The following is a 20,263-nucleotide window of genomic DNA, read 5'->3' as shown; positions in this document are numbered from 1 at the left end:
GAATCTGATCTTCAATGACTATTTGTGGTTACGTATCACTGCATGAGCTATAGCACAGTGATAATGACTTAGCTTTTSAGGATTTCCAGAATTTATGCCAGGGTTTGTTTCTGCCTTGCCTTTTTTTTTTTTTTTTGACCATCTGAGAAGTCTAGACAGTGCATCACTAACAGAATTATGTGAAAACATTTGCATTGCTGGAAAACTAAAGGAAATGAGTTTGTTGGCTGAATTTATTTTTATCATCTTTTTTTTTTTTTACCCTATGAAGGAAACCTACCCTCCCACTTTCAAATCTCTTTCCCTGCAAAGAACAAAAATTGCATCTCTCTTTGACGATTGTAAAGTGGTTATAACTTTAATGAAACATAGAATAAAACTGCTGYTTTTTTCTCTCTGGTTCCACCTTCTCATTTCAAAATACCCTGCTCTCCAATAGAAAAGAACATTGTCTTGCTGTGTCCTCTTATCCCGCAGTCTGGCATGGAGACATAGGAACTCGGGAAGAGAAAAAGACCATCCAGTTCATCAGTGCCAGTGGCAGTTCAATGAAATACAATATCCAGCTGCCACAGTTTTCACTTTAAACTTAAAATATCTTTTGCTACCCTGAAGCATTCTCATTTTCCAGCTCAATCCTGTACTTATTCAGTGGCTGTTATTAATTTCACYTTCTCCCAATTAAAGAATGGGAGAATAAATGATACGAAGTTTTTGCATATATTACAATAATTTTGCTAATAATTATCAGCCAGGCCTAAAATATAATAATATAATTCAGTTTTACCACACAATTACCATAGTCCTATCAAGAACAGCTCTGTCATTCAACAGAATCCCATCTCTGGGCCATTGCACTCATTGTTCAGRCAGAGAATAGAAATCTTTGCTGGATTTAACATTCCTTCCCTGCTGCTCAGTGATACAAATGTATTTAGGAATGCTGGCTATCAATTCCCTTTCAACCTTCCTAATGAGATGTTACCTAATTCTCTGAGCAAGTTAAATGAAGGTAGGGAGAATAATAACTTCAAGAAATATATTTGCAATCTAATCTCTTTTTCTCTTCAGGAGTTCTAAACATCCTTCACAAATCCCTATCTTTGGAAATCAGAGTAATACAAAGGTATAGAGGAAAAAGTGCAGATGAGCTAAAACCCTCCCCCCACCCCCAGCTAACAGGTCTTTTTTTCTTTCTGAATTTCAGTCCTGCTACTGAATCAGAGTGATCAGGACGAATCAGATAAAGACTATTTAGAGTGAACAAATATGAAAACTGTCAGATCCCCAAGTGCAGCTATGCACCAYGCTCTCATTGGCATGCACTTTATAAAAACTGTAGTAAATGCAGGCTGCATGAACAGATAAATAAAAAACCTGGCTCATTCACTTTAACTACTTTTTAGCCTAAAACCTGGCACTACAAATGAACTCTGTAAAAGTCTCAGACCATTTCCAGATATCTCATGAAAGCATGAAAAGGGCAGAAATTGAGGAAAGCTCAGCAGGATGAGAAAAAAAGTTCCTATTCTGATTGCATATTTCATTAATCGAAAACTTCCTTTAGGAACTTGACCTGAGGGTGCCAGTGATCTTTGCAGTCCATGTGAGTGYATCTAGGCCCATGATATTCTCCTACTTCCTTGTGACAAACCTTCCATTGCAGGAGGCCCATGAAGATCATAGAGAAMTGTAAACTGATTCTCCATGTATGACTGCACATATGAATTGCCCCAAGATGTGAAAACAGCTTTTCTGCATAATTCAAAAAATGCCACGTRTCTGATGGATACATTTGCAAGAGTGGAAAACTTCTGTGCTTAAAACATAGAACAAGTCTCTGGCGATTTATTGTACTTGCTTAATTCTTCAGTTCTTATCCACTTCTCCACAAAAGAGGCATTTTTACTTTTCCTTCTAATACCCTCTATGTACCTGTTCTATGAATGCACATTATGAGCTCTCTGGGGCAMGTGTTTGAGAATGAGTTAGTGCCTGTTTTATTACAGTCCTGTCTGCAGCACCCTATATAAAACCAACATRTAGTGACTGTATCATAACATAAGARTATACTGCATCAGTCTTGGTCAACCAGGGTCAGTAATCATTGAGATTCTGTCACRTTTATAATCTTCTTTCAGGTCCTGTATACTGAAGAATAAAGGGGCGATGCAGAGGAAGTATAACTGTGGCTCCTGATATAAAAATATTCCCTATGCACGCCTTAGTTGGAAATTCTTAGAAATTTCCATCTAACTGCAATTCTTTCAATTGGTCCCAGATGAATGGCTGCGAGTAAAATGAAGGAAGACTCATCTGTACATTTTAATATTTTCAATGTAAGTTAAAAAAAAAGTCAGTGAAGCTTTCAACATATGAGCACATTGGGCTATTATGAATAACATATCCATTTATGTGAACAAATAATTGTTTTCTAGAGGTAAACATGTCTTCTAGGTACTATTAAATCTCCATGATTTTGAAGAGTCTAAAGATAACCAGAGTAGTGTATGGATGAAGTTGTTAAAACAGAAGAACTGCTTAGACTTATTGAATTACTGCTGCTCATCGATCATCACATGAACTTTACACTGCTCCTTCAGACCAGGGATAAAGGTGGACAGCTCATGGGCCAGCTGTCCAAGAATGAAGCAGATGAAAGCCAGGACAATTAGTTAGAAGCTAAACCAAACAAAAAAAAAAAAAACCCAAAAAACCCCCAAACCAGTACAAATAAACCAAAGGCCACCTGAATATTAGTATTTCCAATTATTCTAGAAACAGGAAGAATTTCAACACCTCCTGCATGAAAATGGAGCCATGCCAGACAGGCCAAATGCAGTGAGATAATAGAATTATACCACCAAAGTACACCTTGGACACTGTTAAGAGCAGCTGTAGCACAATAATCCTCAGTCCTTTACATCCAAAAGAGCACTAGAATCCAAAAWATTTGGCTAACTACAATGAAAGATATCGCTGTGGGAAGGGAGTGAAGGGCTGGGCAGAGACCATTTCAATACTTCATAAAAAAGATTGCTGTTCACCAGTACTCTGCAACCAGAGAAGGAAGAGAATTTGCCAGTCCAGAGAGCCTGAAAAACCTTGGAAACATCACCCTTTGGGGTTTATCCTGGAAGTGAACAGATGCCTTGAAAGCTGGCCTTCCTCAATTGGTGCTGAACACGCAAGCCCAGGCTTAGGCACGGGGATACACATTTCCTCTGGGAAATGCTGGGCCCCCATGCCTAAGGATATAAGGAAAATCAGCCTGCTGCTGGGTGTGTGTGGATAGATGTCCTGCAAATTGTGCACTCAGGCCTTCCAGCAGCTGAGCACGGAGTTGGTGTGGTCGAATAGGGAGGCTGTAAGCTCCAAGAGCTCTGCTTCCATGTGGGTCCTCATGTGAAGCTCTGGGATGTCCTTACCTCTTCCCACRCACCTGGAAACTGGCAGTCCCTCTTCAGTCTTCCTGCCAGTGCCCTGCTTTTTTTCCCAGGACAATCCCACCAAATTTCCTCCCCAAAGCAACATTCCTGGGCTTTTCTGGCTTGGCTGCCAGACTAATCTGGCCCCAGTAAGCAGACCTCTAAGCTGACCCATTAGGAGGTCTGGAAGCCTGCCCAAAGCATYGGACATGGTGAGGCTGCTCTGGAACATGAAATCCTGGGAGTGTTTTGCAGCTGCTCCCTGAAAGCTGACAGAAACCAAGATGGACATTTAAGCCAGTTGGCAGCTGCCAAGATCTTGCAGATTACATTTTGTATTGGGAACACCGTGAGGCATTGTTTCCGAAAATTAAATTTTGTTTGGAATCTCTGGCTCAAGGGAGAATCTTTCTGGTTTGTTCTAAGTTTTTATAAGATGAATGAGAATGAAATTGCATTTCATAAGATTAATTTCCCACAGACTRGAAACCACGAATGATGCTAAGCCAACTCTTCTTCTATCTGCAACTTCAGCAAAAGGATCAGCCATATTCCTAYTTAGATAGGGTGGGGATAATAGAGAATACCAGCCTTTAAAGGCTGGTGCCAACTTCAGTACATTTAAAGTAAAGTGTTTTAAAGTGATGCAGTAGAAAATACTGCTTCTCAGTAGCATAAAAATGGAAGGTGGTAATAGTAAGCATTTTCGGGGAAGACTGCCTTTTCCCTCTTTTCACAAACTCTTGAAAGTCTTATGGGAGAAGGATCCCCTTAAAATTAAAGTCAATGCCCTACTGTGACTGAGTACAAATATTACAGTCTGCTGTAATATTAAGTATGTTAATTATCAGCTATGGGAGGATGTCTGAGATACATGAGATCATATCAGCAACAGGGCTGCAAAAGCAAAGAAGAAACTTTGTCTTTTAGCAGAGTGGACKGGACTATTCTGCTATGTCATCAGCTCATCTACCACGTAATGATCTGCTAACAATGCTGAACTCCTAAACTCAGTGTGTGGTAAAAACTACACAGAATTCTAATTTGTCATTGTTGCAACCAAATGATGAGGGGGAGAGGSAAGAAAGAAGGAAAGACATAAAAAATTAGAAAGAACAAAACCAAAATGAAAAAAACATACACAAAACCCCCAAAACCAGCAGAAGAACAAACCAGAAAATATAAGAAGGAAGAAAAAAATCGCAATTTTTCAAAATATTGTCATTCCTCCTTGCCTTAACCTGTCTTGTCATCTAATCAGTAATTTGCCTCCTACAGAGGTTCCTTTAGAATGCCTCCATTTTTTGACTACTACAGATCTTTCATACTACTTCACTGTACTATTTTCTTATTTTCTTAACCTAGTACTGGGATGCTCTGTTTGGTTGGGAAAGTGTGATCAACACAGCTGATGAACTGTAAATGAAGTAGCCCAGAACATAAGCCTGATGCTTCAGCTTTGACTCACTTTGTAAAGGTGAGCAACTTGACACATAGGAAACCTGAGGTTTGTTTGAAAAAAAAAAAAAAGTGCAAGTGCTCATTTTTCATAAGATACTGTTAAATAGAGCTTTATGGGTGTGCTTAGTGCTTATTTTACCAGGAATAACATGAGCAATGCTTGAAGTGGCCAGCAAAACAGATGTGTCTCAGTGCTGGCAGAATAGCAGCATTCCAAGGCTGTTCTTTGTGTTCCTTCAGTGCTAGTTTTCCAAAGGAGACAGAGTCAGCTCATATGCATTCAAATTATATACAATTATCATTTGGTATGGATTTGTGCTTAAACACCTTCTTACAGCTCTGGAAAATGTAAGCACTGAAAGTTTTCAGGGCTCATGTATGAATTTTAATAATTTTTAGGGCTAATAAGGACCAGGCCAAGTAAAAAGCAATTCACATCATTGGAGAAAAAAACCTGTTAATCAGTCTTGTCCTCGTTCTCAGTGTACTGATTGTAAATAGTTTTAGACAGGGCTAAAAAAAGCGTAGCAGCAGTCTCAGCTTGATACACGAGTGCTGTAATGGTTGCTTTTGATACATTTTTTCAGGTTAGAGCATTCTGGGAAAAATTAGTAGCAAACCAAAAAGCCAAATTCTTCCCAACTTCCTCCCCTCTCTCTAATTCTGATAGAGATTATGAGGAGAATAATCCAGGAAGGGAATCAACATTGGAGAAGACATTAATACATGTGCAAATACCCATATTTCCTCCTTATGAATGCCCTTTATATGATAGGGATGTCCAAACAGCACTTAAGGAGCAACAGCAAAATGCCTGACAGACAGGCATGATAAGTAATGGCTCAAAATGTTTTCTAGCCAGACAGAAAGGGTGACTTTTTCTATCTTTTTTTTTTTTTTTTTCCCTGAAAATTCTTTAAGGCAAACTCACTCCATGTCTGCTGGCATGCAGCCATTTTCCTATAAATTCATATTACAATGCTGTATTTCTAATGGATTGGGTATGGTGCTTTTCCATTTTGCTAATGAGAAAAGCTAAAGGCCATTACTTGTTCTGATTAAGATCCCAAGGGAAGAAATGTGATGTGTATATTACCAGGCCATACGTAAAGGAAGTATTTGGCATTTCTAATCAATCAGATGAAGGGTAGACAGAAAAAGTCTTATCCTGTGACTGCAGAGGAAGAAGATACGGGGGAAAAGAAACCATAGAAAGTGTCTTTAAAAGGTGACTTACGGGAATCAGTTATAATGATATTAGTATGATCAATGACCAGGGCTACTATCTGGGAAGGATGTAATTACCAAAATGAAAACTTTCAAATGGGAAGCCTGATCAAGGGCAGAGGTACTGTCATATTTCTCAGAGCACTGTCAGCTCTCATCCAGGCAATGTATTACTGTGTCACTCACAAGCACTGCGAGGTTGTGCTTCCCCGGGGTGGGAGCAGACCCAGGAAGAGAGGGGTTGAGAAACTTTGCATCCAGCTCAGAAACATGGGTAAGTCTGGCCCCAAAGGCAAATTCAAGACAAAGAAAGACAAGGTTGGGACAAAGGGAAAATAGAAAAGAGAAAATTCCCTGTCGTGACTGGCTTTAAGGAAGGTTTTGCAGCAGTGAACATTTAAAAACCATTTCAAGTGAGAGAAAGGAAATACTGTAGACCAGCGACTACTTCTCATAAAGGAGAGGAAACCAAAAAATGTACCAAGAGATGTATTTCTCAATTGCCAGGTCTGGAATGTCCTCTAAAATGTTTTAATATGAAATTCCTACATGTTTAATCCGGTTGGCATAAAACTTTTTCAGATTTATATCTGAATGAAATACAAAGTTTAGAGAAAAATTTTCTTTTCTTTTTTGGTGGCTGCATAGTAACAACTTGAAAATGGTTCAAGACAGATTGTCCAAATGGCAAACAAAATGATAGAGCTTGGAGATGGGTGTTCTAAGAGAGGACAAGATCCTTTGCGTCACACTGCATGGTCAGAGCAGTAGACACAATTAGAATAATAAATTAATTTCACAGAGTATTACAAATCACTCATGAACACTAAAACTGACAAAAAAAAACCTACCACATTACATCCTCTCAAATGGAATTCCATATAAATGAAACATTACTGTCAAWGACAGCAAAACCGTAACATCTGATAAGGTCAGCAAGAAAGCCTCCTGYACCTCCAAAACCTGTCTTAGGGTGTCTAGCTTTTCTCTAGAACAGAGAGACAGTGTCAGTAGGACACCACTGATTTTTCACAGATACTTGGGAATGCTTCAGATAGATCCACTTGGGACTGGAATAAAAAGCTGTAGCACTTCTGTCCATGTGCCTTAAAAGAAYATCCTCAACCCTTCTCTTCATCATGAGATCAGGAAGCAAAGCTAAGAAACCTATTTCTCTTAAGTGTTATTGGTGACAAGGCATGGATGCAAAATAGAGTGTTGGAAAAAAAATAAGAGCCACAGCTGAGAGAGCATATCTACACATATCAAGCTGAAATTCAATCACATTTTGCTATCCATAAAGGCATCTATTTAAAATATTCCACACAGGCTTTAACAGGAGTTCTCAGTGAACTCTTCTGATCCCTCTGCTCCAATCATGTGGAAAGGAACAAACGCTGCACAAATGTACCCCAGCCTGTGCAGGCAAACAGTCCTGGCCTCYTGAAGATGCTACAGCCCAGTCAGGGAATTGTTCTTCTCAGAAGGATGTTGCAGAGTATCTATTTCTAGCCTAGGTTGTCCATTCTGGTTCTTGGATGCACTTCTGGCTCTGGCACATGGACTGACTGGAAAGCTCAGACATCTTCATTTTGCACTGGTGCTCACCAATCAGTGTAATGTTCCCTTTCTCCTCTCCTTTTATACAAATATTATTAAAAAAAAAAAAAAGATTAAGTGCTGTGCAAATATTTGCAGTGGACAAAGTCCTAACTGCACCACAGATTTCCTTGTCCAAGAATATGACAGAGAAGACAAAGTGGCCATTTTTCTGTCAAATAAATTTATATCARCACTTTAAAGCCACAGGACTTTGCATGATTCACCTTACAAAGAAGGATCACCGCTGACATATAAGTGTTTTACTGAATGCACAGGCCACACTGCTAAAATACAAATTAGCMGAGTTAACACTTAGAAAGTGTAGAACTGGCTGCTCCTGAAGCTGAATAAGGACACTTGCAGATTCCTGTCACTTAGTGGCTGATGTCAGGGACAATGAATTTAATCTTAGGATGGGAGGGAGTACGTGGGGATGGTTTGCCAGCCTGCCCAGATGTAATATCCCMTAACAGCCTTGAAGGAATGGTAATTGTGAACTGAAACAGCATCTGCTTTACTGTCATCCTTGCCTCAGGAYTGGAATTTTTTGCTTGTTGTGAAGATCATGAGAAATACTACATGGAGCGTGAAGATGAAAACAGAGCAAGATTAAAAACATTAAATACAACCACCAAGACACAGCTGTCCATACTGCTAGTGAACTCAGGGAAATATAAATGCCAAAATATATTTGACATTCATGACATAATTTRGTATGGGAACACTGAGTTAACTGCAAAACTCTATTTTAAAATATTTTCATTATTATCACTACAGAGGACAAATTATTACAGATTATTCAGCGAGAAGGAATGGAGTTTCAGTGCTAGGCAGTGAAGCCAAATCTAACTAGAACTGGTAGAAWCTTCTCTTTCCTTATTGAGAAGAATGGCTCACTTATTTCAGCTGCCTTGACCAGAACAKCTTATGGCAGCCCATCACACTGAGACTGGGCTGTACCTTAAATKTGCAGCTGAGCATTCCTGGGTTTGGAACAGGAGCTGGGCTGTCCATACTGTAAGAAAGGCTATACAGTATGGAGTTCATTCACCTCAAAGGCAATTGAAGACCTTGCATTAATTTGATTATTTATTTAAGTGATGCTATAAGGTTTAATTAACATTTTTAAACTGCCTTGAGAACATAAAATGCTGAATAGGTGCTGCTGTTGGTATTTGKCAGTTGTTCTCCACCTCAGGATGTCTCTCAGGAGACTGGAGTCCTGTTGTGCTTGGGAGGAGCAGCAAATGATACAGATTCCCTCCTGTACAATTTGTACTTCAGGGGAAAAAAAAAGAAAAAAGAGAAAGAGAAGAAATGTTTGGCAGAAATCCACAGGATATGTGCAGATGGAGTTAAAATAGTTCTATAGAAACTCCAATGCTCCATAAACTGGATCATCTGGAAAAGAAGTGCTTCAAACTATCAGTAAGTCCTGCAGTTTCTTAGTTTTCAATGGGATCAGCTCTGCCTGCAAAGATCTCTGTAGAATAATTATAAACCAGAGACACTTTTACTTTACACTTCTATGCCAGACTTRTAATTGCATTCATATAGATTAACATTCCTTGGAACACATATCCAACACTGTATGCAATAAAGTAAAAATTCTAATATTAAAAATAAACACAAGATAATGCCATGATGCTTAAGCCATATTTTTCTGTTTTGAAACACAAGAAAATATAACACTACTCATGACATGTGTATGAAAATTAATGGYAGAGAAAAGTGGATTTATAAGCCTTGAAATGTATTATTCTTTTCTTTGCCTTCTGTTGCAGATTAATTACTTTAAATTTTTCCATCAATCATTTTTTGATTCCCAACTCTGTTACACACAGTTTTAAACAAAGGATAAACATTCCAGGAAGGTCAATTTCTACTCTCAGTATCATTCAGGTACAAATAAAATAGGGAAACCTACTTCTTTGATCAATGGCCGCACAATGAATAGAATTTTTTGTAACTAATTTTGCCCTATGTCCCATAATGCATCAAGGAAATCTGAAGTTGTTGCTACTTTCATTTTTAAGTTATGAATAAAATTTATGTAATACAAGAATATTCTAGTATGTGTATAGGAAAATAATCCCAATCAATCAAATTAAATGTTCCACTTTCATGGAACAGACATTATTCCCAGAAAATTAAAGATGCTGAGATAAATCAAACATCTTCAGAGGAAATCAMTCCTACTAAAGCTAGTTAGGAGCACCTGCATGTTAAAAGAAMGGTAGCAAAACAGCTTTTGTTAAAAAATTATCTTTGAAGASTAATATTTTGAACACCAAYTTGGATTCCGTGGATAAACTAGGYAAGGTTAWCTGTGGGAATACCATMACAGCCCAATTCTCACTCCCCATTKTCACTGTATTTYTGTCACTCTGATTTGTGCTGTCARAAATGGCCATTAAAAAAAAGAACAAATACAACWCATTTTTYAGTSAAGTGCAGGTGTTTTAGGTGGAAAGGGCTGGCATCAGAGCAAAATCACAGTAAACAGGAGAAAGGGAGCAGTCAGGTGCTTGTGTGGTTGAAAAAAAAAGTCTCTGGAAATCCTAGAACCTTTGGGCTATACTGCAAACCCTGCACACAGCTGTGGCTCACAAGCCAGAGAACACAAACAGCATGGAGTTCTCGCATCAGTGAAATCAGTTTGTGTCACATAAATATACTGATTTAAGAGAAACCCCCAAGGGAAACACAGCAAAGGAAAAGAGAGTTGAGGCTGGCAAATCTACAATAATTTAAACATTTGGATACTAAAGTCTTAACAAGTGTCTSCTGCTGTATTACAATTACTAATATTAAAAAGGCAAAATTAGAACCATCTAATGGTGTGCCTATAATACTCAAAAGCCACAAAATGTCTCGAAGGATAGAGTAGTCCTTCACGGGATCAGGAAAGGATGTGCATCTGTGAGATGAGTGTTCCCTGGACCCATCCTGATGTGGTGCAGCTCACCTCYGCCACACAGTAGAAATCTGCTGTGTTCAACAGTTCATCACCTTGCTAGAAAAACAATTCAACTCAGCAAACTCCCAAATTCACTCAACACAGCTGCTCTCAAACCCCTTGCTACAGCTCAATGAAAAGTGCTGACTGAGCTGTTTCACAGTRAATATTAGGTATAGCAGAACTCTCCTCCCAAATTGAGTCTTTTAGGAGCAAGAGGATTCTACAGCCTCGTAGATTCTCTGACACAGAATCACCCATAACTCACAGATAATAAAATACCRTCAGGGGGCAAAGAGGTTATTGCCATCAGCAGCTCCCTATGGAATTGTAAATCATTTGAACAAAGCGTATCCTTTTCTGAGAACTTCARGCTGAAATCACTGTATATACAGGACCCCAGTGTCTTACACAATGTATGAGGACTGTACCTTTAGCTCCTTCATTTAACCTTGCTTCAAAAATGAGTGAACCCTGAACAGGCTGCTCTTTCCAAAAGAAAATAAGAAAGATACCTCAAAAGCACTGGTAATTTGTCTTATGGGAAGTTTAAACCTTTGGGGTACCAGTTTGCCAACCATCTGGTAARCCATGTGGATTAACTGTAAAAGRAACYGTGAGCTGAAATTCAGTGGGATACRATAYRGGAAAAGGCAAGAATATTAYTTTKGYGAGCATCTGCAGGTCCAGGCYTTTGYTCAATACACAGGTTATGTTATCTCTGCCACTGTGATTAAAATATGTAAACCACCGAACATTTTCCAGAATTATTTCACGTTCAACATCATTGTATGTGTTTTCAATAATGTGACAATATGTCACCTTCCAAAACACTGCAACATCTGCAATCCAGTGTTTCTGTGAAGTCCCAGTGCCTCTGGAAGCAAAATTTGCCTTATGAAAGAACATGGGAAATGTAATTCAAAGTTTGCTGCTCAGAGCAGAAACATTTTGCTTAACAAAATGCACCTATCCCATTGGAAACAGAAAGCAGTACACTTACTACTCACACAACACAAGTTGAAATGAGTCAATCTTTCCTCATGGTTCCAAATGTTTTTTAGTAGGAGGATACTGTGAATGTTCAGCTGCATCATATATTTACTCTTTGACTGTGTAAACCTCAGACATTTAAAATAAAATGTTATTCTGATGCACAGCTCTTTTCTGACTCTTGGTACACCATCCTCAGTAAACATTTTAAAAAGTTTTTTATAATTTCCTAAGGTCTCAGTACTTAAATGAATATCAATTGTTTTGAACTAACAATGTTTCTTTGTGATGAAAAACACRAGTTTGGAGGTAAAAAAGGGCTATTAGCCACTGCTCTGGATTTGTGTCAACACCTGAAAGGCCCTCCCATGGATTTTAAAGTGTTCGGCCTAGCTGAGCTCTAGATGTCTCAAACAATGAACTTTCTATGCCTCGATTCAAACACTAATCTAGCTCTCAACATTTCACCAATATCTGCAACACATTAAAGTTATGCTTTCCTTATTCTATTTTCATATCCCTATTGATAGCACCATTGAAATGTCTTTTCCTTTCCATGGATACCCTACATGCACCTGCGTGGTGCTGTAAACCACTGTGGTCTTTCACCTTCACCTTCGCCTTTTCCTTCAGTTGAAGTTCACATCTGTGTTTGAAGCTGGTACAATCCAAGTGCTTCATCTTAAYCCCAAATTATATTTTGTGAAGGACYGCAACAACAATTAGGGCAAACTAGCTGTTTTTCCATATAGCTTTTCATCTTGTTTTTTTCTACTGAGGATACAGCTTCTTCAAGGATTTCAAGACATGTTGCTGTGTTTGTGCGCACTTGTACGTGTGGAGAAATGACCACAGATCTGTCTCCCAGCTCTTGGCAGAAAAGAGCTGTGGAAGCAGCCCCTCTGGGAGACACTTCTTCCTTTTCACACGGCCACAGTTTTGAAAAACACCCTTCACCTCTCTAAGATCCTCAAACTTGCCTTGTATCACAGAGACACCATGGAGTTTGTCTTCACCACTTATATTTGGATTTGTTATTTCTCTGGGAAGATATATTCATAATTTCTGTTAGAATCACCTGAGCATTCTTTAAACACAGGCAGAACAACAAAAACAAGTTTCATTCTAATAAGGCAAAGAGTTCTGCTCTTGATTGAAAAATGAAAAACACATTTACAAAAGGGAAACTCGTCAAGAAAACACAGATGACAGACCTGACATTTAGAGTACTTTTGTTTTCYACCTTTTATTGAGTTTGGCAGTTGTAGGTGTGGCAGGATGTTTCAAACCTAGAATTATTTTCAGGGCTTTTTTAACCTATTATTTGTTTCTCCCTTCTATTTCCCTGTCTGCTAAAGGAAGACTTTCTCTYCGATCTTGCCCTGTCATTTATAGCATCAGAACAATTTCCCAAGAAAATGYATGAGCATTATACTTTTCCTCTTAAAACTCAAAGTTTTTAGGTAAATGACCTACTAGTAGTTAGCAAAATGAGTTCACAATCTTGGTTCATCTGTAGCTGAGATACCAACAAAAATTTCTAGGACTATGACTATAGATGAGCCTTCATGGGGGAATATTCTGCAGACCACTAACTATATGCCAGACACTTTCAGTTTTATGGCTTTAAGTTTCTATTCATTACTACAAAATAAAAATGTTCACTTTATATGCAGTTCATTGCTAATGATAAATAAAAATCCCATTATGCTTGGAGGAGGTGGCTTTGGACTGCACTCCCGTTCACCAGGTGACGCTTCTAGAAATCACAAAATAGAACTGCAGCAGTTACACTTTAGAAAATATATGAGAAATAAACCTSTAAATGTTCTGGTTCACAGTTATGTGAAGTCATCTGCAAATTAATTATAKGAATGAGGGCAGTTTGATGATGGAAATGAAATTATATTAGTTGGGGCTTTTCTGGCTGATACTTTTTGCTTTGCTCATCCATCACTGTTGCTTTGCGTTGATGTGTATTTTTATCACCACAATCAGGCAGTTGATTCCTTCTCTGAAAGGGAATCTGGGCTAATGTCACTTTGAGTCAGTAGCTGATACCTCAAAAAGAGGCAAGGAGTCCTTAACAAAAGCTCTTTGTTCRTTTGTGGAAATGTCGTGTGAAGGCAAAATTTAACACAGAATAAAAGCTACTGACCTGCTGGGCTCAGATGAAGTGCTGCCTGGACCAAAAATGGAATTCCCTCCATCTGTGTTTATTCTCCTTTTACATTTTCCTTTCCTGCCCATGACAGGCAGCAGCTTTGAAGGTTGGCACACTTGCACATAAAGGCAAACAGTAAGCCACTACCAACAAATGGTAGGAAAGTAAAGCTGAGTTCAGAAGAGAAGRGGGGACACCACAGAAATATGATTTTATAAAGTCTATTAATTCAAAAATACCATCTAACCACAGCTATGGTCAAATACAGACTGTGGAACCTGTGTTGAAACACTTGAGTCGAAAGAGTCTCACCTACGCAAGAGCTGATCAGCCCAATTCTTACACAAGACTGTGGAATTTCAAGATGGTCCAAAGAGGGAAAAATTCACATCTTTCCTTGCTCACCCAAGCAGGTGTTTGGCCTATGCTATTTCAGAATTTTTCCACAAAAAAAAAAAAAAACCTTTTGCATCCACAAATTTTTCCTTATGGAAATACTTTCCTTATGAAATTACTTTTAAAGGTTGCTAACCTATTTGTCTCAATAATATTTAATGGCAGTGCACTCTGCAAATTGATTAAATCCTTAATGATAAAAAAGGTTTTTGTTCCCTCTTGACTGTTTTCAATCTGGTGCTTTTCAGTTGCACTGAGTGCCCCTTTTTATCTCAAATTATGCATGAGGTAAAATTGAACTGCCTTTCAAGAGACTGTTTGGGAAGGAAGGGGCAGGAGGAGTTACATGTTTTTTTTTTTTAATCTCGCAAGGATTTATGCTCCTCTTCTCCTTTCCAGTCAGAATAATTTCTCCTCAAATGGATCTCCTKCCCTAGACAGATCCTTGTTGATAATCACTTGCATTTGCCCTGGACTTTGGGTTGAGGATGAAAAAGGAAGATCTTAGTTTCAACCTGAACTAGGTTATTTCATTTGCAATGGGTTCAGGCCTGTATTTTCCACATAAACAGTAACTGAAACTGCCAATCAATAAATAAAATAAAAGAGCTCTAAGATTAACACCTGATAATGTGAAAGGCACAAGACTGCAAAGAAACTTTGCTCCTGCAGCTCTCCAAGGGCCTTGTGACACATAATTAGAATTACAAAGAGTACTTTTTGAACAAGAATCTGAACATGAGGGGAATGTGATGATGTTTCAGCTCCAAGTAGTTGCAGTATCTGCAAACAGAACGGAAGATTAAACAGGAAAAAAAAAACAACCCTATCTAACAAAGCAGTTATTCTGCTGAGGCCTTCAGGTGACATTTTAAACCACTGGTGACCATGGAGTATCCAAAGGAAATAAAAGATAAAAAAACCTATAACAAGCTTGTTGTTCCATTGAAGGGTTCTGGAGATATCATCAAGCCTTGCTGGCAACAAAAAGAGCTAACAAAGTGAAAGATAAGACTGATGTACCTGCATAACAAGCCTGCTATTCCACTGAGACATTTTGGTTATACTGTAAGCCAGGAAAGCTGAGTTAGAGTAGTTTGCAGTTACAACAAGATCCCACTTTATGTCAGTGCAGTTCTTTCACATGACTGCATTTTTAATACTGAGTATCTGAAACAATTACACTTTTTTGTTGTTGTCGTTTAAAAAGTGTAATGTAGGGTTTATTTTGTAAGTTGCCTATCACATTTCTAAATTAGAAACTGAAAGGGAACTGCCTGCAAGTGTAAGAACGATTAAGCAGCCCAGTTGAACTCCCAATTTTAGTAGAAAACCTGGCTCCTACTCACTCTCCCATTGGTGTGGGCCTCAAAAGTTTAAGATGAAACAAGGCTCCACTAAGGCAGTTCCAAAGGAGAGGGAGTTACCCCCTCTGCCAGTGAGGACTAACAAAGGCTGCCTCAAACTATGGAATGAAAGTGGAGCCCAGGAAATGGATGCCAACAGCAGGGAGGGGACAGAAACTCCAACCAAGAAAGTGGAGAACAGCAAACTTCCTGCAGGAATGAGAAGCAGAGGAGAAAGAATGAAGCAAATCTTCCCACCAAAGAGGCAGGTTATTGCTGCTGCTGACCAAACATGGGASTGCTGAGAAACAATGGCTGAATGCAGTCATCAAACTGCTCAGTTTTTACATTTCTAAAGGTTTTTGTATTATATCCACTCAGGCATCAATCACAATGTTATTAAACCATGAGAGAGRTGTCAGATCAATGGCTGTATTGGAAACATTTTGAATGACAGGCTGATCATGGAACAATTTCAGCCTCCATACATTATTAAACACAAACTAATGCTCCTCTTTCAGTACTACCTTTACAGACTCACACGCTATTCTCCCTCTACAGTACCTTTTTTCATAGCAGACCTAATTGTAGATGAATATTACATAGGAAAAAACAAGACTTACTATAATAAATAATAATAAACTAGTGAAAAAAAAATCAAGCTTTAAACCAGTTGTCTATCTTCACATTATGCCTCTGGCATTAAAATTTCATTTTAATACAATTGTAGGAGCTGAGACTGGGYTGTCAGCCTTAATCAGAATATTCAGAGCTATTGCTTTCTTGCTSTAATCTTGACATAATTTAAGCTTAGGTTTTCTTTATGTATTTGCCCACAGCTAGTACACCCATGTAAATGCTTTTTGCTCTTTTTGAGTGAAGAGGTAGGTATGAAAAATACATATAAATATGGCAGAAATCACCCCTCTGGCAGATTGTCTGCTTAACTCCAGATTTCAAGCAGACTGGGGAAGTGATCAGAGCAGCACACGTGCCTCTCAATTCATCAGCAACAAAAAGTGTATTTTCACCGTCAGAAATCAATTTGATTTTCATAAAGGAAAAAAAGAATTATGTTTCTGGTGGATAAAGCACAGTAACTGGGACATGCAAATGCTGTACTGATTTCTCTAACACAGCAATATAGGGTTGAGTTGCCATAAATGACTGGCCTTTACCTCCTCTCTCTCTTTCTCCAGTGCCCTATATCATCCTTTGGCATTGGAATCAAGCAAAGATGGATTTGCAGCTTTTCACTTGGCCTGGCACCTTGATAGCCTTAGTGCATCTTCCTGATTAGGGAGTGCTTAGTATATATAGTAATATATATTAACAGAGATGTCTAATTTTATGCAGACAATTCAAGAATAGATAAGAAATAAGAATGTTAAAAATACAATAAAATGAAATGAAATATGCATTCTCTGTGCATTTGGATAGAAAGAAAACTTCTTGTCCCTATTCATGGAAAATGGTTCCCTAAATAAAATTATTTGTGTTTTGGTGGGAAGGGTCTACCTAGCCCAAAGGAAATACAGCTGACTCTGAGTGAGTTTGTAGGAAAACTACTKTGTTTTGACTGCTGAATTGGATGCTCCCAGCTGGAAGTGAACAGCCCTGCCAGCATTAAGCCTGCCCTGGGCTGGTGACCAAATAATCAAGTGGATGGAGGCAGCTGCCCCCTGGGTTCCCAAGGGTTTTAATGTGTGCTTCAGGGCTGAGAGATCAAAGCTCAAATCCAGTTTTTGGAGTCAAGATGGGAAATGCAGAGGCTGCTGTTACTCAGGTCACTCGCCTCACCAAAGAGCTAAAGACTGCTCCTTTGTGAAGGGAGATGGAATGGCTCCAGCCTGGACMGAAGATTTTAATCTTTCAAGGAGCATCAAAAGGCAGAGTAATTCCCACAAGATAAGCTGCATAGGCCCTTACGCTATTTCTCTAGCTCACTCACTGGAGAATAGATTTTCTGTTGAAGCAATGTTTTAGAGACCCAGTGTTCATCCTGAATAAGGCGAGCGTGGAAGTGGTTTTGAAGTCAACTCCCACTTAAGTGACCACAGGGGTCTGTTTCAGCTGAAAAATATGTTATGYTAATTAGCAAAATGCTTTGTCTAAGGAAGTGAACATATGAAAGCCTTCCAATAAAAACTGCTTTGCACACTGCAAGCTTTTAAATTAAATTGGGAYAGAGTTACTGCCAACAGTGAGTAGAATTATTTGTGACTTTTTGTCTTRTGTGTCTAAAAAAACCTGGCTGGCTTCTTGAAAGGTAGCTGGTGGCTCTTTATGGCACTCTGTTGCACAGTTTTAAGGATAAAATTGAAAAATATATTCATAACAGAAATGTATCATTTATATCTTTTATCTCCCATAAAACCTAGTCCTGCTGAGGTATTCACAGTAGCATGGCTTGGACTTGGCACAATTCTTCATGCTTTATGCTCTCAATGCTCCTCTCTCTGGACCAAAACACAGAATTCCAAATAAATGAAGCAAAAATATCTCTAAATAAATCACATCTCTAAATAGGTTGAGTTTCCCACGTTTGTTTGGTTTTTTTTTTTTTTTTCTGTAACAGAATACATGCTGAAGAATGGATTTTACATCTGGATGAAAACATCCAACAAAACTGCTACTGGCAGCCCTAATCCTGATTTCTGATAGGAGGATTCCCCAACAGGAGGAATTCTCAATGGCATCCATGATTATCCTGCTTCAAGGGTACTTTAACTGAATACGGTGCTGCTGCTGTTTTTACCAAAGAGAAATCCTATATCTGATAAAATAGGATGTCATTTGAGACATTTGAAAAGCCTATGGATATTGTAGCACTCATCAATCATTTACTCTTTCTTGCCCACTAAGTTCTCTGCAAATGACTTAGGAGTTTTACAGTAGTAAACATAAACCTGTATGGCATACCTCTCAATGTATTTCAAGACATTACCAAAGAATGCTGTGACCTTGAAATATAAAATTGTGTAAAGAGCTAGGAAAAGAAAGGACAATTTTTCATTTGTTTGCAGTAATCTTGAGTTCAGGATCTGATTGTCACCTGCTAGATGACCCACTGCCTCTCAGAGTCCTTTGCCTGGCTCTCCAAATGGATTTGTTACTGCAAGCACTGAGAGAGTGGTCTCAAGTCAGAAGAGAACATYAGCTGGGAATTTCCTAGTTTGCATTAGGATTGTGAGGCAATGAGCGCAGAGGACAGTGTCTGTTAAGAGTTACGGAATTGAAAATGACAGGCAGAGGAAAAAATTCATGGGAACTGCCCAACAGCACAACCAGAATTTGTTTTCCATTCCTTGCCTTAGCTTTTAAACATGCTTTTGAATCACGGTAACTACACATGCAGAAATTCTCACTGGTCCAAGTATTTCCTTCAATTTCATGAAGAGAAAAGTGTTGAGATTAACTTTACAATGTAATTCTCACTTCTTTTGATTGTTGAATGCAAACATGTAAAATATCAGGAGTAAACAATAAAACATCATATTTAAGATTAGTATGAAAATATACAGAAGTCATAGATCTTAACAGAGGTTTTCAACACTGGAGTTGGRATTAAATTCAATGATAAAGATAAAAGGAGGTGAAGAGAAGAGGATCAAGAAGAGACCCAATCCAGTGAGTTAAATAACTTTGCACAGATGYAACTTTATTCAGAACCTTATTCAGTTAAAACAAGAAGTTGGAAAACTGTATTCYTATAGATTATCAAGTAGAACAGTAGTGAAAAAAAAGGATAAGGGCATAACAGAGAATGTTACGTAATTACATTTTTCATAATGTAGTTATTACATAAGACACACATGTACTTAAGATATAGAAGTGTAATATGTATGCCAGTATTTTTGCAAAAATTTACATTACATGCAGTGTGCACACATTCACATATCAAACCACCATATATATTGTCTATAGTTGCTGTAGGAACTTTTAAGAATTTTTCAGAGAGCTTCAATGATTTTAATTAAGAGGGGTTTTTCCCTTTCTCTGACTCTGGGGGAGTTAACTGAGTTCATCTACATACTAATCTGAGTATGACCTACACAGCTTAAAAAAGAAACCAGTTCTTGAAATATTCATGTTTAAATATGATATACTGGAAACACAGCTAGCCTTGACCAAAAATCACATTTCTAAGCCTGGAACTAAATATGGCTGGTTGCTATGGGTTAGAGGTGAGTAATGGATCCTACCACAAAGCCAGAACTCAACCTTTCCCAATGGTATGAAACTTTCWGGACTGACAAGCAAATAGTTTTCTATTAAAAACCAGATTGATAGAGTACTACTTCCATAATTACACTAGAATTAGTACAGATAATTCCTCCTCAGTACAGAGCAAGTTTAGTTGAGTTACCATTTTACTGCTCATACTACTTTGTCATTTCTGTTCTGTAATAACTAATGCTGACTGTAAGATGGTGAAACACTGAAAAGCAATGAAAACAGTAATGAATTACCTTAAGAAACTCAGGGAGCAATAGATGCTTTGCARTAGAGAAACAAATAGTGATCTTACCGTTCCTGTTGTGCCCAAGGAAAGGTGGTTCATCTGTTGGGTCAGAGGGCCCATCATGCTTGCTGGCTGCATTGACATAGTGTGGTCCATTGTTGGTGTTATCACAGCACCCTAGAAACACACATTATTTACAGTTCAACCTCTCTCTTATTAAAA

The 20,263-nt window shown here is 38.3% G+C and overlaps 1 protein-coding gene across 4 annotated transcripts in view; it reads right to left on the bottom strand.

The window, feature by feature from the left end:
• The window catches only part of RBMS3 (RNA binding motif single stranded interacting protein 3), a 660,983-nt gene that overhangs the window by 17,106 nt on the left and 623,614 nt on the right, over positions 1-20,263 (bottom strand). For all 4 annotated transcript variants that reach the window (XM_057378472.1, XM_057378474.1, XM_057378473.1 and 1 more), the window contains one exon: positions 20,108-20,218. In XM_057378472.1, coding sequence (XP_057234455.1) covers positions 20,108-20,218 — 111 coding nt within the window. The remainder of the gene's footprint in view (positions 1-20,107; positions 20,219-20,263) is intronic.

This window comes from Malurus melanocephalus, unplaced genomic scaffold (assembly GCF_030028575.1).
Source record: "Malurus melanocephalus ecotype Western Australia unplaced genomic scaffold, MMel_1.1 scaffold_361, whole genome shotgun sequence".
Lineage (NCBI taxonomy): Eukaryota > Metazoa > Chordata > Aves > Passeriformes > Maluridae > Malurus > Malurus melanocephalus.
Note: the sequence above shows the minus strand (reverse complement) of the source record. Positions and strands in the feature narration are given on the sequence as shown.